Source organism: Aythya ferina (genome assembly GCF_964211825.1).
Source record: "Aythya ferina genome assembly, chromosome: W".
NCBI lineage: Eukaryota > Metazoa > Chordata > Aves > Anseriformes > Anatidae > Aythya > Aythya ferina.
The window spans coordinates 3,930,248-3,948,439 of NC_140313.1; the positions used below are offsets into that span (position 1 = coordinate 3,930,248).

Sequence of the window (18,192 nt, forward strand, 5' to 3'; positions counted from 1 at the left end):
CTTCTTCCTGTTTCCACCTTTTATTGCTGAGTGTGACATCACATGGTATGGAATATCCCTTTGATTGGTTTAGGTCAGCTGCCCTAGTGATGTTTCTCTCCTCACTTTTTGCCCACCCCCTAGGAGGGTTAGAGAAAGGCCCAATGCTGTGCCACTGCTGCTCAGCAGTAGACACAACACTGGTGTGATACCACTGCTGTTCTAGCTACAAGTACAGAGTACGGCACTGTATGGGCTGCTGCAGGGAAAGTTAACATTCCAGCCAGACCCAGTACAAGGGACACCTAACTTGATGCCATCTGTTGTGGCTTTGTGAGTGGGAGTTCAGATTTGAGTGAACTTGGGCACTTTTTTCCAAAGAACCTAAGATCTGGACACCAATACTTATGAATTCTAATGGAAACTGTATAGCCAAATCTTCTAATTAGCTCTAAAATGTGAGATTTGGAAGGCGGCTTCTGTCCTGTGCACGGTGGTTCTGCGTTCTTGCTGGTGTACTGTAGGTTTTTGTGACACCATGTGCTCTAAAACTGGTGACAGTCCTTCTCTTCCCACTGTTCTTTCATCTCTCTTAAGGCTTAAGTAAATGCAGTATTATTTGAGAAATGCAGTATTCTGGCAACTAGTGTATCCCTCAGAATAGGTGCTTATGGATCACTAGAGCAAATTCAATGCTGTAAGCTTTGTCAGGAGCAGCGGTGTGCTGAGCAAGTGCTTGCTGCTACAAATCACAGGTTTGAGGGGAGATTGCCTCATTGTATGAGGCTCAGAGGTGAAGCCTTGAAGCATGATGTCTCTAGGGATTAACGTGAAAGATCACTTACCACTAGGTAGATAGGCCTTAAGATAACCAAATTCTCACTGCAAGTACTTAAATCTCTGTGCTAGATTAAATCCTAGTGAAGACTGATAGAGGAGGTGTGTTCTCGACAATGCTGTAAGGGAAGGTACAAAAGGTTTTAAAAACTAAAAAAGGAATTTCATGGGCTAGGTTGCTAGAAGGCAAGGGTGCATGTGAGAGCTGGGCTACATTTAAACAGCACTTCTTCCAAGCTCAGGATTAGAGAGTACCCAGCTCCACCTGGGGGAGGGTGAAGAACAAGTGGAGAGCTTGTGGGTGAGAATTAAGGGGTGGGATGGTATGGGGGACACTGTTGTGGGGGTATACTACAGGTCACCAGATCAGGAGGAGGATGTCGACGAGGCCTTCTACAAGCAGCTGGTAGTAGCCTCACGATCCTGGGCACTGGTTCTCATGGGGGACTTCAATTATCCAGACATCTGTTGGGTAAGCAACTTGGCCAGGCACGCGCAGTCCAAACGGTTCCTACAATGCGTTGAAGACAATTTTCTGACACAGGTGGTGGAGGAGCCGATGAGGAGGGGGGTGCTTCTGGACCTTGTCCTTACCAACAGGGATGGGCTTGTTAGGGATGTGAAGGTTGGGGGAAGCTTGGGATGCAGCGACCATGAGATGGTGGAGTTCAAGATGGAACTTGGTGGAAGAAGGCTAAAAGCAGGTTTGCTACCCTGGAGCTTCGGAGAGCCAACTTCGACCTCTTCTGGGACCTGCTTGGGAGTATCTCATGGGCTAGGTTGCTAGAAGGCAAGGGTGCATGTGAGAGCTGGGCAACATTTAAACAGCACTTCTTCCAAGCTCAGGATCAGTGCATCCCTAAGAGTAGGAAATCGGGGAAGGAGGGCAGGAAAACTGCATGGATGAGCAAGGAGCTCAAAAGGATCCAAAGGAATCAGGATCAAAAGGAAGAGGAAGGTCTATGAAATGTGGAAAAAGCACCTGTCCTCTTGGGAGGAGTACAGAAGTGTTGTCAGGGCCTGCAGGGACGCAACGAGGAAGGCTAAAGCCCACCTAGAGATGAGGCTTACAAAAGAGATAAAGGATAATAAGAAGGTTTTTTTTTTTTAAGTACGTAAACAGTAAAAGGAAGACTAGGGATAATGTGGGTCCCTTGCTGAACAAGGGGGGTGTCCTGGTAATGGGAGACACTGAGAAGGCAGAGAGATACTGAGTGCTTTCTTTGCTTCAGTCTTTGCTTCAAGGACTCTCCCCCGGGACTCCTCGACCCTGGAGGGAGGAGAAAGAGTCTGGGAAGTGGAGATCTCCCCCCTTGTTGACAAGGGAGTGGTTCGGGAGCGTCTGAGTGGGCTCAACGCACACAAATCCATGGGTCCCGATGGGATGCATCCACGTGTGCTGAGGGAGTTGGGAGAGGTGATTGCCGAATCGCTCTCTATCATCTTTGAAAGGTCCTGGAGAACAGGAGAGGTGCCTGAAGACTGGCGGATAGCCAATGTCACTCCGGTCTTCCAGAAGGGCAAGAAGGAGGATCCGGGAAACTACAGGCCAGTCAGTCTCACCTCTGTTCCTGGAAAGGTGTTGGAACAGCTTGTTCTGGATGCCATCTCCAAGCAATTGGAAGAGAAGAAGGTTATGAGGCATAGTCAGCATGGATTCACCAAGGGGAAGTTGTGCTCAACCAACCTCGTTGCCTTCTATGGTGGCATCACCAGCTGGGTAGATGGGGGGAGAGCAGTGGATGTACCTTGACTTTAGCAAGGCTTTTGATACTGTCTCCCATGACATCCTGCTAGCAAAGCTGAGAAAGTGTGGGATAGAGGAGTGGACAGTGAGGTGGGTTGAGAACTGGCTGACTGGCCGAGCTCAGAGGGTGGTGATCGATAGCGTGGAGTCCGGCTGGAGGCCTGTGACTAGCAGTTTTCCCCAGGGGTCGGTGCTGGGTCCAGTCTTGTTCAACATCTTCATCGACGACCTTGATGAGGGAATAGCGTCTGCCCTCAGCAAGTACGCCGATGACACAAAGCTGGGAGGAGTGGCTGACACGCCAGAAGGCTGTGCTGCCATTCAGCAAGACCTGGACAGGCTGGAGAGCTGGTCAGGAAGAAACCAAATGAGGTTTAACAAGAGCAAGTGTAGAGTCCTGCACCTGGGAAGGAACAACCGCATCTATCAGTACAGGCTGGGGGACAACCTGCTGGAGAGGAACTCTGAGGAGAAGGACCTGGGGGTCCTGGTGGACGACAGGTTGACCATGAGCCAGCAGTGTGCCCTCATGGCCAAGAGGGCCAATGGGATCCTGGCATGCATTAAAAGGAGCATGGCCAGCAGGTCAAGGGAGGTGATCCTCCCCCTCTACTCTGCCCTGGTCAGGCCTCACCTGGGGTACTGTGTCCAGTTCTGGGCTCCCCGGTACAAGAAAGACAGGGATCTCGTGGAAAGAGTCCAGCGGAGGGCCACAAAGATGATACGGGGCCTGGAGCATCTTCCTTATGAGGAAAGGCTGAGAGACCTGGGTCTGTTCAGCCTGGAGAAAAGAAGACTGAGAGGGGATCTCATCAATGTGTATAAATACCTGAGGTGTGGGAGACAGAGGGATTTGGCCAACCTCTTCTCAGTGGTTTGTGGGGCCAGGACAAGGAGTAATGGTCACGAGATAGAGCACAGGAAGTTCCGCATCAACATGCGAGAGACCTTCTTCACAGTGAGGGTGACGGAGCATTGGAACAGGCTGCCCAAGGAGGCTGTGGAGTCTCCTTCTCTGGAGATATTTAAGGCCTGTCTGTATGCCTTCCTGGGCAGCCTGCTCTAAGGAACCTGCTTTGGCAGGGGGGTTGGACCCGATGATCTTTCGAGGTCCCTTCCAATCCCTTCAATTCTGTGATTCTGTAAATTAATAAATAGACTTACTAGGAGACGTAATAAAAATCATCACTTGAAACTGTATGTTTTGGAAGTAGCAAGCCAAGAAATGGGTATGTTGACAGAACTAGTTCTTTCTATTGAATTTCCAAGGCTTTTGAATATGCTTGTTTCCTATTTCCACAATAAAGGTCCCAGTGGCTGGAAAAGGACAGCAGAGTTGCAAGAAGTTGAAGTATAGGCAAGGACCGTAACAAAAATCCTCAGAGTATGAAAAGGATAGAGAAGGAAATCAGAGTAACCCATGTGGCCGACAGAAGGAGGACACAATCCTCCTACTGCAAGATTGCATGAGAAGAAGCCTGGTGATTTTATAAAGCTTCAATACACTTCTGTCCCAGTGTGTTGCACAGTGCTGTTTACATACACATTTTCCCTCACAAGTTCAGAAATCATAACTTTGGATTTGGAGTTACCACTGGAGCATGTTTTACCAGTAAATTGGATTTAAGGTTTTTTTGGATGCAAATAAACTTGTGATTTCTCTGCTGCACTGATTCTGGCCTGGGTGGTTCCCTTTTTCCTCACAGTATTTCTTGAAGCTCACAGGTTTACTTTTTGCAACTTTGGCAGAGGAAGAAATGACTAGAGAAGACAACCAGTTGAAATTAAACAATTGTTTAGAGACCTGAATTTGTATGGAATGTCTTATTTGTGGAAATATTTGGTTATGGACACTCCCGATTCAGAATGGACATGCTCCCAGATGGTGTACTGTAGTGGGTTTACGTGGCAAGGTTTTGGTAGCAGGGGGCTATAGGGGTGGTTTCTGTGAGAAAGATCTAGAAGCTGCCCCATGTTTGGGAAGGGCCCCATTGTTTTCCAGATACCTTGCCACGTAAACCCACTACATGTACAAAGTCCCTAAAAGTAGGAACAGTGTGCAAGCATGGGCTGAAAGCACTGCATGCCTTCTTGAAAGGCACTGAAATGCAGGCTTGAGTCTTAAGGGAGCACAGCTTCTGAGTGGCCAGCTCTGGCTTTGTCTCCTGCAGTTCCTTTAGGTGATTCTGTCCTCCACTGGAAGTCCTTTGATCATGAGCACAGGTTATCAAGCTCAAGTAGATCAAGGAGCTGCTTTTCTGCGACTTGAATCCCTGGTGTCAGAAACAGTTTGGGTTCTTCTCGCTGTTGCATTAATAACAGAACATCGTTCATTTGGAGTATTTGATAACCAGCTGATTTTAGGGCTATTCCAGACTCCTTTTTCACTGTATCCCATATTCTAGTGCTTTATGCTCTGCCAAAAGAGTCTGGAGAAGGGTGTAATTTGAAGAGCTTTCAAACCCCTCTTATGACCATCAGGACCAGGTTCTTAGGTAAACCAGTCTATCAGACTGCATGTGATTTCTTGTGCTTTGTCTCCTGGAAGAGAAATTGAGTGACAATGTAGAACAAACCCCCTTGCCTCCCCCAGTCCTTCTTGGGGCCCAAAGAAGGACTTTGAAAGAAGGGGGCAAGTTTTCAAGCAATTGATGTTGGCTGAAAAATATTAAGAAAGGCCATATACTGAGGGTTTTGGCAAAGTGATTTATTGCAGCTTCTTCTAATTCTATTTATTTGATTCTATTTAAGTCTTCCTGCGTTTTAAATGTGCAGACCTTGGGCAAAGTAAAATAGAGCTGTTGGTTGGTTGTCCCCCTTGGCAGACCAGTTCTGCAGAAATGGAGCAGGTGTACAGCCCTGACACAGGTGGGTTTCCTTGCCAGGCTGATTTGGAAACTGAACAGGCAGGACAGAGGAGGCTTCTCTGAACTAGATGTGCTACTGAAAATGGGTAATTTCTGTGCTGGCTGGCTGGAACTTCTCAAAGAAGGGCCTGCTCCCCATTGCTTACTTTTCTTCTGCCAGCTGTTTAATTAGCAATTAACAGCCCAAGTTGGATATGAGAAGTTTGATATGAGTGATGTGAAACAGCACTTCAAGGTGGCTACTTTAAGGTTCCTCTTGAAGTAAGAGCATTTAGCTCCTTTTCAACCCAGCAAAAAGTTTACTAAGGGAAATGTTGTGGTTTAACCCGGCCAGCAGCTAAGCACCACACAGCTGTTCACTCACCCTCCCCCCTCCCTCTCTGGGATGGGAGAGAGAATCAGGAAAATGAAGCCTGTGAGTTGAGATAGAGACAGTTTATTAGGACAGAAAAGAAAGGAAAATAATAATGATATGTATATACAATGTCCAACTCAGTTTGTGTAGCCCATGACTGACTTCGGGCTCCATCTGTCACAGCAGTCTTTTTAGAGCAGAAGAGATGGTGTGTGATGTTGGATTGTTGCACACTGAAGCCCGTTCTCGATCCATCACACCACTGTGCTTGTCCAATTCTATCAAAATTCATTCATCATTGCCTGCGTGCCTGTTACTGTGATACCATTAATGGGACATTGACATATAGCAATCACAACGGTGATGGCATGCAGTATTATATAATAATTAACATAATACAATTCAACTCATGGGCTATTCTCACCCAGTATTAAATCCCCTTGAGGTACACACCGGACCTCCCCATTCTTTTGCATTACCCACCAAGTGCATCCAGGTCCCTGGGCAAAAGGAATTCCACGAATGGGTTTGCCTTTTCCTGAGGCAGGAGTAGCCCAGACTGTTTTCCCCAGCATGTTTCTGATGTGCAGTACAGGAACTTTATCCCCTTCTAGAGTACGTAGCAGGTTTGATTAGGCAGGTCTAGCTCGGTTGGCAGATCCCCTAGTGTTGACTAACCAGGTGGCCTTTGCCAAATGCGTATCCCAATTTTTGAATGTCCCAGCATCCATTGCCTTCAGTGTAGTCTTTAACAGTCCATTGTATTGCTCCACTTTCCCAGAGGCTGGTGCATGATAGGGGATGTGATACACCCACTCAATACCATGCTCTTTGGCCCAAGTGTCTATAAGGTTGTTTTGGAAATGAGTCCCATTGTCTGACTCTATTCTTTCTGGGGTGCCATGTAGCCATAGGACTTGCTTTTCAAGGCCCAGGATAGTGTTCCGGGCGGTGGCATGGGGCACAGGCTATGTTTCCAGCCATCCGGTGGTTGCTTCCACCACTGTAAGTATGTGGCGCTTGCCGTTGCGGGTTTGAGGGAGCGTGATGCAATCAATCTGCCAGGCCTCTCCATATTTATATTTCAGCCATCGTCCTCCATACCAAAGAGGCTTTGACCGTTTGGCTTGCTTGGTTGCAGCACATGTTTCACAATCATGAATAACCTGTGCTATAGCGTCCATGGTCAGGTCCACCCCTCGATCACGAGCCCATCTGTATGTTGCATCTCTACCTTGATGGCCCGAGGAGTCATGGGCCCATCGGGCTATTAATAATTCACCTTTATGTTGCCAGTCCAGGTCCACCTAAGCCACTTCAATCTTAGCAGCCTGATCCACCTGCTGGTTGTTTTCATGTTCTTCAGTAGCCTGATTCTTGGGCACATGAGCATCTATGTGGTGTACCTTTACAACCAGGTTCTCTACCCGGGCAGCAATATCTTGCCACAGTGCAGCAGCCCAGATGGCTTTGCCCCTGTGCTGCCAGTTGTTCTGCTTCCATTGCTGTAACCACCCCCACAGGGCATTTGTTACCATCCATGAATCCATGTAGAGGTAGAGAACTGGCCATTTTTCTCGTTCAGCAATATCTTAAGCCAGCTGCATGGCTTTCACTTCTGCAAACTGACTCGATTCACCTTCTCCCTCAGCAGCTTCTGCAACTCGTCGTGTAGGACTCCATACAGCAGCCTTCCATCTCCGATGCTTCCCCACAATAGGACAGGACCCATCAGTGAACAGGGATTATTCTCATTTTCTGGTAGCTTGTTGTACAGTGGGGCTTCTTCAGCACGACCCACCTCCTCCTCTGGTGATATCCCAAAATATTTGCCTTCTGGCCAGTCTACAATCACTTCCAGTATTCCTGGGTGACTGGGTTTTCGTATTAGAGCCCACTGAGTAATCAGTGCAACACACTTGCTCCATGTCGCATCAGTTGCATGGTGTGTAGAGGAGACACTTCCTTTGAACATCCAGCCTAGTACTGGCAGTCGGGGTGTCGTTGGGGTGGCAGTCAGTGTTTAATGTCCTCTGTCTCTAAGGCAGCTATGCCAAAAGCCCACCGGAACCCTTTTGGGTCCTTGAAATATCCTCTTCTAAGATAGTCTATGCCAAAGATGCACAGAGCATCCGGGCCAGTCACAATACAGTGCTTTTGCCACTCAGTCCCGGTTAGACTCACTTCAGCCTCCAATACAGTCAACTGCTGGGATCCCCCCGTCACTCCATAAATACAGATGGGCTCTGGCCCTTTATAGCTTGATGGCATTAGAGTGAGTACATTGTGCACCAGTGTCTACTAAAGCCTTATACTTCTGTGCGTCTGACATGCCAGGCCATCGAATCCACACAGTCCAATAAACTCGATTGTGCCTTTCCTCCCCCTGGCTGGAGGCAGGGCCCCTCTAGTCCTGGCCAGAACCTTCTTCGCTTCTTTGTTTAAAGGACTGCCTGCTGGAAGTTGGAGCAGCAAACTTTTCAGAGAACCCCTTTTTTCCAAATGTTTTCTTTTGCAACTCACACACCTGTGCCTCTAGGGTCAAGGTAGATTTTCCATCCCATTTTCTCATGTCCTCTCCGTCGTCACGTAGGTAAAACCACAGGGTGGCATGGGGTGAGTACCCACCATATCGTCTTCCTCGCACGGAACGACACTTAACCCCTGATAGCTGAGACACCAGTTTGTACAGGTGGGGAGGAAGATAAATTCTCTTAAAGATGGTAGACCGCTTCAGAATGTTTCTCCACAGCTGACATGCAGGCATGTAGGGAAGAGGAGAGACTTCCTTCACACTGCCGGAGTTGTTTAGCCACTTCATCCACTGTGGGTTCCTCATCCTCTTTCCAGGCCATTATTGCCAATGAGCTGGCATATGATGATGGTGCACTCCGTACAAACTTCCGCCACGTGGGTCGTGTACACCTGACTTCATCTGGATCTTTGGATGTTTGTCTGAGGTCTGGGTCCTCATAAATCACCTCCCGTATGGCTAATTCCCTCAGGTACTGGATTCCCTTCTCCATAGTGGCCCACTTGCCTGGTAGTCATTCAAGTTCTTCCTTGAAGGGATACCTTTCCTTCACAGCTGAGAGGAGACACCTCCAGAGGCTGTAGTCTGGTGCTCCATCTCCAATTGCTTTGTCAATGCCTGCACCTCTAGCAAGGGATCCCTTCTGCCTGGCTTCCCTGCCCTCTAATTCCAGACTATTGGCTCTGGTGTCCTAGTACCGGAGCAGCCAGGTGACAAGCTGCTCACCTATACAGCAACCAAAATCTTTTCGCACATCTTGTAGCTCACGTTGGTATAGGTTTCAGGTAGTTACTGTTGTTTTTGTGACATCTTCATCTTCATGCCCTGACACTGGTACAGTTTGTTTCCCTGGCTCAGCCTTGGGGCCCATTGTAGGGCTTGGAGTGGCTGCTGGGCTTGTCTCAGGGGTTGAAGTGGCCGCAGGGTCTGTCACTGGGGTTATATTGGTATTGAACGCAGCTCGGTAAGCATAGGCCAAGCCCCAGCACATTACAGTGATTTGTGTGTGTCTGGTACTGCCAGGGCGATGACACACCTTTTTCAAGCACTCTACCAGTTTTTTAGGATTTTGCAGTTGTTCGGGGATACATTTCCAAAGCACTTGAAGGTGCCCACTGCTCTAGATGCCTGACCATATCCTCCCACTCTCCCTGCCACTCATAACTATCCTGCCTCAGGGCAGATCTCTGGATGACACTCTTAAGTATTTATTTAACCTTAGACAAAACCTGAAGTGCATTCAGGAGGCATAACAATAAAGAACATGCTGGTCAGAATATCCCAAGGATATTTGAAGTTTTGGAAAGCTACCATAACTTGCCTGGAGGAGAAGAAAGGGGTAGAGGAGAAAGAGATCGTGAACACGTGGGAAAAAAACATCTTCCCCTGACCCCTCCATAGACTGATTTATGAAGGGGGGTGGGGGCGGAACCGGGGACACTAGAAAGGAGCCTGAATGTGACATGCCAGTTCTTCTGGGTGAGGAATGTGCTAGCAAGACCTCTCAGTCTTGTGCCTTTGTGAAGGATGAGGATGACAGAACATTTTTCAGGAAGGACACAAGGGTTGGTGAGAGGTTCGTAACTATGGAAACACCTGAGTATGGTCAAGAGGGTATTAGGGCTTCTCCCTCCCAAAAGGTGACCCAGCTGAGGTGCATTGTCACTAATGCATGCAGTATAGGTAACAAACAGAAGGAGCTAGAGGCCACCGTGCTAGTAGGAAACTATGATGTAGTTGCTATCATGGAAACCTGGTGGGATGATTCCCACGACTGGAGTGTGGCCGTTGATGGCTACAAACTGTTCAGAAGGGTGTCGCGTTAAGGGGTGTAGCTGATTAACCGTTACGGGCCCGGTCGGATTCAGGGTACTGAACCAGTCGGACATTCACCAACAACGCGTTAACCGTCTGGGGGTCCGTTCAGACATTCACCAACAACGCATTAACCGTCTGGGGGTCTGGTTGGATTCAGGACCCTGAACTATCACGGATAACCACCCTTACCCTAGTTGCATTTAATGAGAGCTATCACAATGCAATCAAGTATGGTTTATTACAGCAACAGATAACCAGGTTCTTTTGGATTGCCGTCGATAGTGACTGTCTGCAAAAGCAAGCTAGCATGCATGAAATACACAGGTGTTACAGGTGTTACAGGTGCACAGCCTAGAAATAAACACGTTAAAAAGATCAAAGACTCTAGAGAGATTTATAAGCAAGTATTCAGATCTCACCCAAAGGCGTCCCAATGGAGGGGGAAGAGAGGCTCAGCCCGTCGACTGATCCCAGGAGTCAGGAGGTCCTAAGTATGTTGTATTTCCTCGGGATGGTATCTCCCCTGATGGTGGTATCTTCCCTAACATCCCCTCTCTCGGGCCAATTTATATTATTTTCTATCTTTTAGGTGGAGCTTGAGTGACTCTAGTCAAGCATATCTTAGTTATGATTGGTGAAAAGTTTTCCTGTCTCCGTTTAAAGTAATAGGCTCCGAGAAATTCAGAGTGCATGCTCAGTGAGGGGTGGTCGCACCTTGGAGGCAGGTAGCTTTTGGGATGGAGGTGTGTTTTGGTATTATAATGATAATAATATAATGAGCAAAAAGTACACTAGGGTACAGCATTTGTCAAAACATGACAGGTCCTTGGCTCAGGGTGGCAAAAAGTACAGCTTATCGGTCTCGGTGTGCACAAGAACAATAGAGTCCTTAGGGCTAGCACACCAAGTTTCCCCAGCGCGATAGCATCTAAGGTTGGGAGCCTAGGGAACACTCAGGTAATGCAGCTATGCCCTACCCTGAAAGCCTCTTCAATGCTGTACATTTTCCTTAAAAAATGTGAATGTTAGTCTTATTTTCCTAGTTACTTCAGGCAATTACACCACAAAGGGATAGGGGAGGAATGAGGGGAAGAGGAGTTGCCCTCTATGTTAGGAAGTGGATAGATTGTGAAGAGCTGTGCCTGAGAAACAGCCATGACCAGGTTGAGAGCTTATGGGTGAAAATCAAGGATCGGTCCAGTAGAGGACATCTAGTGGTTGGGGTCTGCTACAGGCCACCTGATCAGGGGGAGTCTGTTGACGAGGCCTTCTTGCTTCAGCTGCAAGAACTGTTGCACTCACAAGCTCTTGTCCTGATGGGGGATTTCAACCATCCGGGTATCTGCTGGGGTAGTGGCACTGTGGGTTCCAGGCAATCCAAGAGATTCCTGGAGTCTGTTGAGGATAACTTCCTGGTCCAGGTAATAGACGGACCGACCCGAGGTGAAGCCTTACTAGACCTGGTGCTCACCAATGTGGAAGAGAGCATTAGAGAGGTTAAGATTGGAGGCTGCCTGGGCTGTAGCGACCGTGCCCTGGTGGAGTTTGTGATCTTGAGGAATATGGGTCTGGCAAAAAAGCAGAGTCAGGACCCTGAACTTGAGGAGAGCAAACTTCTGGCTGCTCAAGGAATTACTGGCTGGGATCCCCTGGGAAACTGTCCTTGAGGGCATAGGAATGGAACAGAGTTTCAGGACACCCTTCTGAGAGCGCAAGAGCTCTCCATCCCCCAGCAGAAGAAATCGAGCAGAGGAGACGGGCTACCGGTGTGGCTTAGCAAGGACCTGCAGCTTTAACTGAGGGAAAAGAGGGAAATGTACAGGAAGTGGAAGCAGGGTTGTGTAGCCTGGGAGGAACACAGGGGTGTCATCCGGATGTGTAGAGATAGGATCAGGAAAGCCAAGGCACAGATGGAGCTGAACTTGGCAAGGGATGTGAAGAATGACAAGAAGGGGTTCTACAGATACATAGGCAGGAGGAGACAGGCCAAGGAGAGTGTTCCCCCTCTGATAAACGAGACGGGAGAACTGGCTTCCTCAGACATGGAAAAAGCTGAGGTACTCAATAAGTGCTTTGTCTCAGTCTTCACTGGTCTGTCAGGACCCTGAACCTCAAGGAGAGGGTGAGAGGAGCAGATTCCATCCTACTGTGACAGTGGAACAAGTCCGGGACCACATAAGGAAATTGGATGCGTATAAGTCCGTGGGTCCAGATGGTATACATCCCAGGGTGCTGAGAGAGATGGCTGATGTGGTTGCCGAGCCGCTCTCCATCATATTTGAAAAATCATGGCTGTCGGGTGAAGTCCCTGGTGACTGGAAAAAGGGAAACATTACTCTCGTTTTTAAGAAAGGGAGAAAGGAAGACACGGGGAACTACAGGCCGGTGAGCCTCACCTCTGTGCCTGGGAAGATCATGGAGCAGATCCTCCTGGAAGACATGTTAAGGCATGCACGAGCTAAAGAGGTGATCCGAGACAGCCAGCACAGCTTCACCAAAGGCAGATCTTGCCTAACCAATCTGGTGGCCTTCTATGATGGAGTGACAGCATCGGTGGACAAAGGAAGGGCGATGGATATCATCTACCTGGACTTGAGCAAAGACTTTGATATTGTCCCTCACCACAATCTTCTCTCTAAATTGGAGAGGTATGGATTTGAAGGATGGACTGTTAGGTGGATAAAGAATTGGTTGGCTGGTCGCAGCCAAAGGGTTGTGGTCAACGGTTCTATGTCTGGGTGGAGGCCAGTCACAAGTGGTGTCTGTCCCTCAGGGGTCAGTCTTGGGACCAGTGCTCTTCAACATTTTTATCAATGACATAGATGGAATCAAGTGCACCCTCAGCAACTTTGCAGATGACACCAAGCTGAGCAGTGCAGTCGATACAGTAGAGGGAAGGGTTGCCATCCAGAGGGACCTGGACAGGCTGGAGAGGTGGGCCCATGAGAACCTAATGAGGTTCAACAAGGCCAAGTGCAAGGTGTTGCACTTGGGCTGGGGCAATCCCAGGTATTTATATAGACTGGGCGAAGAAGAACTTGAGAGCAGCCCTGTGGAGAAGGACTTGGGGGTCCCGATGGACGAGAAGCTGGACATGAGCCGGCAGTGTGTGCTTGCAGCCCAGAAGGCCAACTATGTCCTGGGCTGCATCAAAAAAGGGGTGGCCAGCAGGGAGAGGGAGGTGATTGTCCCCCTCTACTCTGCTCTTGTGAGACCCCACCTGGAATACTGCGTGCAGGCCTGGGGCCCCCAGCACAAGAAGGATGTGGAGCTCTTGGAACAGTCCAGAGGAGGGCCACTAAAATGATCAGAGGGCTGGAGCACCTCTCCCATGCAGAAAGGTTGAGGGAACTGGGCTTGTTTAGCTTGGAGAAGAGAAGGCTCCAGGGAGACCTCATTGCGGCCTTCCAGTACTTGAAGGGAGCGTATAAACAGGAGGGGGAACGCCTGTTTACATGTGTTGGTAGTGATAGGACAAGGGGAATGGTTTTAAATTAAGACAGGGGAGATCTAGGTTAGATATTAGGAAGTTTTTCACTCAGAGGGTGGTGAGGCACTGGAACAGGTTGCCCAGAGAGGTTGTGGATGCCCCATCCCTGGAGGCATTCAAGGCCAGGATGGATGCAGCTCTGGGCAGCCTACTCTAGTGGTTGGCAACCCTGCCCAGAGCAGGGGGGTTGAAGCTAGATGATCTTTAAGGTCCTTTTCAACCCAGGCCATTCTATGATTCTATGATTGGCTCCCTGAAGAAAAAGCGTGAAAGGTGTAATTAGTAATAGTTTCTGAGGTAGGGTTCCCAAAGTATGGAGTTGACGGCAATGCTGAGTATAAATACCGGATTAGTCTCATGGCCAGTAATTTTATCATATCGTAAGCCAGTGTTACACAGCACATCAAAATAATAACCCTATACCAACCCCCAGAAGTGATAAGCAACACAACAGGGAACACATACACTAAGTAATGTGCTATATAACTCAGTTTGGAAAGCAGGCACGGCAGACTTGAGATCACAAAAATCGGCATTGTGATTAGCAACTATTAAACTGATGTAATGCTTATAAGAATCTTGTTTTAACACGCTCTAGTCAGATCTGTTGTTATCTCAATCCCTCATGCCCCACGTTAGGTGCCAAAAGGACTGTTGTGGTTTAACCCGGCCGGTAGCTAAGCACCACACAGCCATTAGTACACCCTCCCCCCTCCCTCTCTGGGATGGGGGAGAGAATCAGGAAAATGGAGCCTATGGGTTGAGATAGAGACTACTAATAATGTGTGCAAAACAAGTGATGCACAATGCAATTGCTCACCACCCGGTGAGAGACGGGCTACCGGTGTGGCTTAGCAAGGACCTGCAGCTTTAACTGAGGGAAAAGAGGGAAATGTACAGGAAGTGGAAGCAGGGTTGTGTAGCCTGGGAGGAACACAGGGGTGTCATCCGGATGTGTAGAGATAGGATCAGGAAAGCCAAGGCACAGATGGAGCTGAACTTGTCAATATGGAGCTGAACTTGGCAAGGGATGTGAAGAATGACAAGAAGGGGTTCTACAGATACATAGGCAGGAGGAGACAGGCCAAGGAGAGTGTTCCCCCTCTGATAAACGAGACGGGAGAACTGGCTTCCTCAGACATGGAAAAAGCTGAGGTACTCAATAAGTGCTTTGTCTCAGTCTTCACTGGTCTGTCAGGACCCTGAACCTGAAAAATTAACTCTATCCTAACTCTATCCTAACTCTATCCTAACTCTATCCCAGCTGAAACCATGACCAATTTTTACTGTCAGAGATAGGTGTTGTTAGCCCAGTGCTGGGCATGGGACAGTATTGGATGCTGGTGAGAAACCACGTGTGTTTAGCCATTGTGCCATTTTGCTCATATACAGCATGCAAAGTGCATTGCTTTGAGAGCAGAACAAACAATCCTTATGATTATCTTATAACTACACACAACTGCATAACCTCTACTGCATAACCACTACTGCATAGCCTCTGTGGATTACTGATCAGGCCACAGGTCTCTCCAGTACGGTAGACACAGTCCGCAGTCTCTTCCCTGAAACCTTTTTCTCCAGCTGTAGCAAACTCTGCTTGTGTGTAATGTTCATCACCTTGTTCATGTGTTGTCCAACAGGTACACCCAGACAACAAGGAAACAGAAATGCCTATGGTAAGTTCCCACCTTCCTGTGTGCTTGCATTGCGTGGTATTTGTAAAATGCTGCTGGGGCGTTTCCAGAGGTAACATTCCTCTGAGTACAGAAAATCATAGGTGATGAGTGAACTGCAGGGTGAGGGAAGCAATCCCTTGCTTCTTCCAGGGTAAAGGGCTTTCCCATATCATAAGGACCTTTACTGTTGGAAAGGTTGGGTGTGAGAAAGTTTCAGTCCTGGCAGTATGTATGTAACAAGAAATCTAGGTAATCAAATGTCTTTTTGAGGGTAAAAAGGGTGTGGTAGGAGTCAGACTACATAAAATGCTTGGTTTCATCCTACCAATGAGCAACTTCCCCAGCACAGCCTTGGTTACCTAATTTTGTGGGGTGTCCTAGTCCTGAAGTAGCCAGGAATGGGGACATGGATGCAAAAGATGACCATCACCTAAGCCTCTGGGTTTTCCCTTGTAGGTAATGCACCAAAACTTCCCAGTGTCTCAAGTGCCCAATAACACCAGCTGCGCAAAGCGGTCAGGTGGCCCTGCTCCTGACATACAGCAGGCCCTCTCCGCTAGCGAGAGGCAGTGCATAGAGACCATCGTCAACATGGGGTACTCGCCTGAGAACGTCCTGAAAGCCATGAAGAAGAAGGGACAGAACATAGACCAGGTAAGAGTTTTTGCAGGAAGAGAGAAACCTTTGAGTGGGTGCTGATTCTGCTGAGAAACAGCCTTAGCTTTGCAAAATGGAGAGGGAGGGCACTTTATTCTAACAGTGGATTGCAGAACTGCCCCAGAAGTTTTCACCTGGCAGAAAAGGCTTCCCAAACCAAAGAACATCTGCATAAGTTTCTGTTAATCTGCTTCAGTCAGCACAGTCTTCCTCGAGTCACAGAACAATCCTTGGGAAGCTCGGTATGGATCCATGCCTTTAGTGCTGCGTGACCAAAAAGCAAAGCACCTTCCCTTTTTGGAGCACAAGGGGTTACTCTGATGATGCCTCTCCCTGTAGAGAGACGGGCCCCTGCAGGCTTACTACAGCCATGAAAGCCTCGTGAGGCACCAGTGACTGACTTTTTGTGTGCTCTGACTGTGGTGTTTCTTGCCATGTGTTGCCTCAAACGCTTGCTAAAACCATGTCACGGAGCTTTTCTGCTCTGAGTGATTCAGAATGGAAGGCTAGAGAAGGAAGGCTGTTTGACTGGAGTGAAAGATGAAGTTGATGGCAGAGCACAAAGACAGAAGGACTTGTTTGCTGTTTTTTTGAACAAGCTCTTGCACAAAGAGCGTCTCAAGATAGAGTAAGAAGAGCTTTGTCTCGGTTCCTGGTGATAGAGTTGTGCTGGTCCCCCTGGTCTGGGATAGAGTTGTGCTCAGTTCCTCTGCACGTACCAAGGTGTACGACTCTGTGCTGTGAATGCAGCTCTGCAAACTTCTTTGTTTTGTTCCCTGCAGGTTTTGGATTACCTGTTTGTACACGGACAGCTTTGTGAGAAGGGCTTTGATCCACTTCTTGTTGAAGCAGCTTTGGAAATGCATCAGTGTTCAGAGGAGAAGGTGAGAGTGCCGTGTGCTCTGCAATAGTGAGAATGCACCACAAAGGGAAATTCCAGCACTATGAAGTGGTTGGTGTAATTCTATCTCCATGGTAATGTTGCCTTGTTGTCAAAACTGGCTGCCAAAGAACATTCTTGTGGTGATGAAGGGAATATGTTAAAACATTAGATTTCTTCTGCATTGGTTTATTGGTTTATTACCCTTACTCACATGCATTTTTATGAGGACAAGCTCTTTTTAAAGACCCCGCTTATTTTGATGGCAATGTTCCAAACACAGTGTTGTCTTTTGAGCAAGGTGCTCGGTACAGAGAGAGTTAACTTCAGAAGCAGCAAATTATCATCAAAACCCTTCCAGCTTACCCTGGCTGTAAATGTTCTCCACTGTACAAATTGGGTTAGGACTCTGTCTGAAAGAAGCTGGAAAAAAACAGTTTTTGTGGTTTATGGTGTGGCTGCTTTGCCAGCACCAAAGGTACAGAGGACAGCAGAACTGCTTTTTAGTGCCTATTGTGTGCTGAGTTATAATGGGAATTCTTTGGAGGTGCAATTCACCCACCTTCCCCCCGACATATACATACAGCTAGTGATGAGCTTGCAAACAGAGAAGCAACAGTGTGAAGATAAGGGAAGTGACAGTGTTTCGGAAACACATTTGCTAGTGGCTTAACCCCCAAATTGGAAATGACTGCTCTCCTGGTTGTCTGTTTTAACCTGGTTTTCCCCTCTGGAGTGGAGGCACTGTAAGTAGCAGAGGGTTCATAAACATTTGAGTTGATTTACTAGTTGTCACTGTTTTAAGAGCTTGGGAAGGATTTGTTTGGTGTTGGTAGTATAGCACATGGTGTTGTGGTGGCTTTACCCCGCTGGGCAGCTGAACTCCATCACAACAGCACTCTTACTCGCCCTCCTCAAAAGAAGAGGGGGAGAAGAAAGTATCCTTCCCCTTTCCCAGCTCTTATTGCTGTGTGACATCACATGCTATAGAACATCCCTTTGTTTGGTTTAGATCAGCTATGTGATGTCCCCTCCCCACCTCTTGCCCACCCCCAGCTTGCTGGCTCTGGGGGCCTTGGAGGAAGTCCTGATGCAGTGCCAGTATTGTGCAGCAATAGACACAACACTGGTGTGATACCAGTGCTGTTCTAGCTACAAGTGCAGAGCACAGCACTGTATGGGCTGCTGCAGGGAAAGTTAACTCCATCCCAGCCAGACCAAGTACAAGTGTCCAGTAGGATTTTTCATAATAGCCCCATTTTGCCCTAGATCTGAAGAGTCATTTTATAGTGAGGGCTGTTGTACTGTTCTTCTCAAAGTCAAAGTAACTTGAAAAAACTTCGTATGCAGCTG

The 18,192-nt window shown here is 48.1% G+C and overlaps 1 protein-coding gene and 1 long non-coding RNA gene across 5 annotated transcripts in view; both read left to right on the forward strand.

The window, feature by feature from the left end:
• LOC311426438 overlaps positions 1-18,192 on the forward strand; it is a 403,748-nt gene that overhangs the window by 377,116 nt on the left and 8,440 nt on the right. The window lies entirely within an intron of this gene.
• Positions 1-18,192, forward strand: part of LOC311426302 (ubiquitin-associated protein 1-like) — a 135,185-nt gene that overhangs the window by 115,418 nt on the left and 1,575 nt on the right. For all 4 annotated transcript variants that reach the window (XM_084502657.1, XM_084502653.1, XM_084502655.1 and 1 more), the window contains 3 exons: positions 15,267-15,302; positions 15,759-15,956; positions 16,742-16,843. In XM_084502657.1, coding sequence (XP_084358783.1) covers positions 15,267-15,302; positions 15,759-15,956; positions 16,742-16,843 — 336 coding nt within the window. The remainder of the gene's footprint in view (positions 1-15,266; positions 15,303-15,758; positions 15,957-16,741; positions 16,844-18,192) is intronic.